This window comes from Coregonus clupeaformis, unplaced genomic scaffold (genome assembly GCF_020615455.1).
Source record: "Coregonus clupeaformis isolate EN_2021a unplaced genomic scaffold, ASM2061545v1 scaf0143, whole genome shotgun sequence".
Classification (NCBI taxonomy): Eukaryota; Metazoa; Chordata; class Actinopteri; order Salmoniformes; family Salmonidae; genus Coregonus; species Coregonus clupeaformis.
The window spans coordinates 111,501-117,500 of record NW_025533598.1 but is presented as its reverse complement, the minus strand read 5'-3'; the positions used below and the strand labels follow the sequence as shown (position 1 = coordinate 117,500).

Here is a 6,000-nt window from a genome sequence, read left to right as displayed (position 1 = left end):
TCCTCTCCCCTCCTCTCCCCATCCTCTCCTCTCCCCATCCTCTCCTCTCCTCTCCCCATCATCTCCTCTCCTCTCCCCATCCTCTCCTCTCCTCTCCTCTCCCCCACCCTCTCCCTCTCCTCTCCCCATCCTCTCCTCTCCTCTCTTCTCTCCCATCCTCTCCTCTCTTCTCTCCCATCCTCTCCTCTCCTCCCTCTCCTCTCCCCACCCTCTCCTCTCCCCACCCTCTCACCTCCTCTCCCCACCCTCTCATCTCCTCTCCCCACCCTCTCCTCTCCTCTCCTCTCCTCTCCCCATCCTCTCCTCTCCCCACCCTCTCCTCTCCTCTCCTCTCCTCTCCCTCTCCTCTCCTCTCTCTCTCCTCTCCTCTCCTCTCTCTCCTCTCCTCTCCTCTCCTCTCCTCTCCTCTTCTCTCCTATCCTCTCCTCTCCTCTCCTCTCCTCTCTTCTCTCCCATCCTCTCCTCTCCTCCCCTCTCCCCACCCTCTCCTCTCCCCACCCTCTCCTCTCCTCTCCCCACCCTCCCCTCTCCTCTCCCCATCCTCTCCTCTCCCCTCCTCTCCCCATCCTCTCCTCTCCTCTCCCCATCCTCTCCTCTCCTCTCCCCATCCTCTCCTCTCCTCTCCCCATCCTCTCCCACCCCCTCCTCTCCCCATCCTCTCCTCTCCTCTCTTCTCTCCCATCCTCTCCTCTCTTCTCTCCCATCCTCTCCTCCCCTCTCCTCTCCCCACCCTCTCCTCTCCCCACCCTCTCACCTCCTCTCCCCACCCTCTCATCTCCTCTCCCCACCCTCTCCTCTCCTCTCCTCTCCTCTCCCCATCCTCTCCTCTCTCCCCATCCTCTCCTCTCCCCACCCTCTCCCTCCTCTCCCCATCCTCTCCTCTCCTCTCCCCCCCTTCCTCTCCTCTTCTCTCCCTCTTCTCCCTCATCCTCTCCTCTCCTCTCCTCTCTCTCCTCTCCTCTCCTCTCCTCTCCTCTCCTCTCCTCTCTCCTCTCCTCTCCTCTCCCTCCTCTCCCCACCCTCTCCTCTCCTCTCCCCATCCTCTCCTCTCCTCTCTTCTCTCCCATCCTCTCCTCTCTTCTCTCCCATCCTCTCCTCTCCTCTCCCCACCCTCTCCTCTCCCCACCCTCTCATCTCCTCTCCCCACCCTCTCATCTCCTCTCCCCACCCTCTCATCTCCTCTCCCCCACTCTCTCATCTCCTCTCCCCACCCTCTCCTCTCCTCTCCCCACCCTCTCCTCTCCTCTCCCTCTCCTCTCCCCTCCTCTCCTCTCCCCATCCTCTCCTCTCCTCTCCTCTCCTCTCCTCTCCTCTCCTCTCCTCTCCTCTCCTCTCCTCTCCTCTCCTCTCCTCTCCTCTCCTCTCCTCTCCTCTCCTCTCCTCTTCCCACCCTCTCCTCTCCCCACCCTCTCCTCTCCCCACACTCTCCTCCTCTCACCCTCTCCTCTCCCCACCCTCTCCTCTCCTCTCCCCATCCTCTCCTCTCCTCCCTCTCCCCTCCCCATCCTCTCCTCTTCTCTCCCATCCTCTCCCCATCCTCGCCTCTCCTCTCCTCTCCTCTCCTCTCCTCTCCTCTCCTCTCCTTTTCTCTTCTCTTCTCTTCTCTTCTGTTCTCTTCCCTCCTCCCCTCTCCTCCCTTTCTAATCTCTCTTCTAATCTCCTCTTCTCCTCCAATCTCTAGGTGAAGACGTCAGAGCCTGTGGACTGGAATACGTTTCCATACGGTTGTAACCTGACCCTCCAGGCTAAAGACAGAGGAAACCCTCCTCTGTTCTCCAACACTCAGGTGGTCCAGGTGCTAGTTAGAAAACGGCAGCCTGTCCAGGTGAGTCATTTCCGTTCTTCATTTGAATTTAATTTTCATTGTTTTATTTTTTTCCCTCTTTCTGCTGTTCAGTGTCTTTGTTTTCTTTTAAATCAAAAATGTTTTGGGTCTGAGTTTTTAGGTTTTTGTTCTAGTGAAAAAACCGTCACAATACCATAGCAACACCGTCACAATACCATAACAACACCGTCACAATACCATAACAACACCATCACAATACCATAATAACACTGTCACAATACCATAATAACACTGTCACAATACCATAACAACACCATAACAACACTGTCACAATCATAACAACACGTTACAATACCATAACACTGTCACAATACCATAACAACACCGTCACAATACCAGAACACCATAACAACACCGTCACAATACCATAACAACACCATAACAACACTGTCACAATACCATAACAACACCGTCACAACACCGTCACAATACCATAACAACACCATAACAACACCGTCACAATACCATAACAACACCATAACAATACCATAACAACACCATAACAACAAAGACATTTTAATTACATGATGCTCCTCTTTTATGTAAGTAGATAAGCTTGAAATTGTTTTACTTTGGTATAAAAGCATGAACATTGGCACACGTTTTAACTTGTTTGTCCAGATGCGGTTTGATAAACAGCTCTACCAGGTGAGACTGAGTGAGATAGCGCCACCTGGCGCCGTCATAGTGGAAGTGCGGATCACTCCAGACCCTCCCAACGTCAACTACAGTTTCACACCCTTCTCTGCCTCACCGTACTTCCTCATCAACCCTCTGACCGGGGTCATCACTACGGCAACCCCTCTGACCAGCCTATCACAGGACACCGTGGAGCTGGAGGTAGTGGAGGAGGCCAGTAAACTCAGAACCAGGGTCCAGGTGAATTTGGATTTGTTTGCTTTGATCTGATTTGTAATACGTTGTTGATTGTGTCTGTGTTGACAATCTGATCTGATCTTCTGTTCTCTTGTCTCGTCTCATCTCATCTTATCTTTAACTCAGGTCACCATAGAGGACGCTAACGACAACACGCCCACGTTCACTAGGCCGGCGTACGACGTGTCAATCGAAGAGACCGTGCCGGTCGGCACAGTGATCTTGGTGGTGTCGGCGGTGGACGATGACAAAGGGGAGAACGGGTGCATCACCCACAGCATCACCCACAGCATCACCCACAGCATCGCTGGACTTCAGGCGCTACCCTTCACCATAGATCAGGACTCAGGAGAGGTACTTGCTACTTTTAGTGTTGACTGTTGGGTTGTTGTTCCTGACTGTGTGTATACAGTACATGCTGCAATGATGACAAACCAATTATTATATCTTATTTGATCTTATCTCTTTTCGACCTCTCTTCTCTCCTCCCCTCTTCTCCTGTCCTCTTCTCCTGTCCTCTTCTCCCCTCTTCTCCCCTCTTCTCCCCTCTTCTCCCTCTCCTCTTCTCCCCTCTCCCCTCTTCTCCCATCTCCTCTCCTCTCCTCTCCTCTCCTCTCCCTCTCCTCTCCTCTCCTCTCCTCTCCTCTCCTCTCCTCTCCTCTCCTCTCCTCTCCTCTCCTCTCCCTCTCCTCTCCTCTCCTCTCCTCTCCTCTCCTCTCCTCTTCTCTCCTCTCCTCTCCTCTTCTCCCAGCTGAGGACGACTAGAGAGCTGGACTACGAGACGTCAGCTGATCTCTACATGTTCTCCGTCCGGGCCTCAGACTGGGGTTCTCCCTACCGCCGCGAGAACGAGGTCAACGTGACAGTGCGCCTCATCAACCTAAATGACAACAGACCGCTGTTTGAGAGGGTTGGCTGCCGAGGGATGATTGGACGGGACTTCCCCGTGGGCCAGAACATTGTCACCATGTCAGCTGTGGGTAGGTAGCCCAGCGGTCAAACTCCAGTCCTCTGTGGGTTTTCTCTCCTCCCTTGTACATGAATGATCATTGATCATTGATCAATACCCACGTTTCCATCCACAGTTTTTTATGCGAGTAAAGTCATACTGTATAAAAGAAAATCACGACAGCTGTGATAGAAACAAACAGGAAGTGTTGGTAAAATGTCCTTAATGTCGACAGACAATTTGTTCATTCGACATTCGATCTTTTTGTATCAGTAAAATAAATTATTCGAGAAATGGCGGAGGAAATGCCTTTATATTGATATAATATCAATATTGAACTAAACTTGGAGTCACACGATGATACAGCTCTGGAAAAAATTAAGAGACCACTGCAAAATTATCAGTTTCTCTGGTTTTACTATTTATATGTATGTGTTTGGGTAAAAATAACATTTGTGTTTTATTCTATAAACTACTGACAACATTTCTCCCAAATTCCAAATAAAATATTGTCATTTAGAGCATTTATTTGCAGAAAATGACAACTGGTCAAAATAACAAAAAAGATGCAGTGTTGTCAAACCTCGAATAACGCAAAGAAAATAAGTTAATGTTAATTTTTAAACAACCCAATACTAATGTTTTAACCTAGGAAGAGTTCAGAAATCAATATTTGGTGGAATAACCCTGATTTTCAATCACAGCTTTCATGCGTCTTGGCATGCTCTCCACCAGTCTTTCACATTGATGTTGGGTGACTTTATGCCACTCCTGACGCAAAAATTCAAGCAGCTCGGCTTTGTTTGATGGCTTGTGACCATCCATCTTCCTCTTGATCACATTCCAGAAGTTTTCAATGGGGTTCAGGTCTGGAGATTGGGCTGGCCATGACAGGGTCTTGATCTGGTGGTCCTCCATCCACACCTTGATTGACCTGGCTGTGTGGCATGGCGCATTGTCCTGCTGGAAAAACCAATCCTCAGAGTTGGGGAACAATGTCAGAGCAAAAGGAAGCACGTTTTCTTCCAGGAGAACCTTGTATATGTCTTGATTCATGCGACCTTCACAAAGACAAATCTGCCCGATTCCAGCCTTGCTGAAGCACCCCCAGATCATCACCGATCCTCCACCAAATTTCACAGTGGGTGCGAGACGCTGTGGCTTGTAGGCCTCTTCAGGTCTCCGTCTAACCATTAGACGACCAGGTGTTGGGCAAAGCTGAGAATTGGACTCATCAGAGAAGATGACCTTACTCCAGTCCTCTACGGTCCAATCCTTATGGTCTTTTGCAAACCTCAGCCTGGCTCTTCTTTGCTTCTCATTGATGAAGGGCTTTTTTCTAGCTTTGCACGACTTCAGCCCTGCCCCTAGGAGCCTGTTTCGAACCGTCCTCGCCGTGCACTTCACCCCAGCTGCCGTTTGCCATTCTTTTTGTAGGTCACTTGATGTCATCCTACAGTTGTTGAGTGACATTCGAATGAGTTGGCGGTCATCCCGGTCAGTAGAGAGTCGTTTTCGCCCTCTGCCGGTCTGTAGCTTTGTTGTCCCCAATGTCTGCTGCTTGAACTTGTTCTTATGAACTGCCGTCATCGAAATGTTAAGGATGGAAGCAACCTGACGCTCAATGTATCCCTCTGCCAGTAAAGCCAGAATTGAACCCTTCTTTTCCTCAATCAAAACTTTCCTTTTCAACTCTTTTGGCATGGTCAATAGTTATTTTTTGATTAATATTACTTTTGAGGTACTATTAGCACTGTTTTTGCCATCCAGCTGGTCCTATTGCAAGAGGATAGTGATGACCACAGCAATGGTTTTTATACTTTTCCTCGTTAAATAAGATTTGGTTCAGGTGATCACCTAATCAGTACCTAATTCAGTAGAATGAGGTGTGCCTGTGTTGGAATTCAACAGACACTGGAATGGAATGGCTGTCATACATGTAGAGATGCTGATTTAAGAAAAATTTGCAGTGGTCTCTTATTTTTTTCCAGAGCTTGTCACCTTCGTTTTAAGGACGGGTCAAACCAAGGCGCAGCGTGAACATGTTTATTTCAATGATAAACACACGACAAAACAACAAACCAAACGAAACGTGAAGTCCTAAGGCTGAACACTAAACAAGCCTCAACACTGAACAAGATCCCACAACTAACTAGTGTCAACAGGCTGCCTAAGTATGATCCCCAATCAGAGACAACGAGCGACAGCTGCCTCTGATTGGGAATCACACCCGGCCATACATAGACATACAACACCTAGACTGAAACATAGAATATTCCCACCCTGACTCAACATATAAGAGTCCCCTGAGTCAGGGCGTGACAGTATC

General features: G+C 49.3%; 1 protein-coding gene across 1 annotated transcript in view; it reads left to right on the top strand.

Annotated features, from left to right (window-relative positions):
• LOC121541373 (protocadherin Fat 3) overlaps positions 1-6,000 on the top strand; it is a gene marked incomplete at its 3' end in the record, with an annotated part of 101,766 nt that overhangs the window by 9,658 nt on the left and 86,108 nt on the right. Inside the window, 4 exon segments of the mRNA XM_045213705.1 lie at positions 1,682-1,825; positions 2,468-2,725; positions 2,849-3,076; positions 3,474-3,702. Coding sequence (XP_045069640.1) covers positions 1,682-1,825; positions 2,468-2,725; positions 2,849-3,076; positions 3,474-3,702 — 859 coding nt within the window.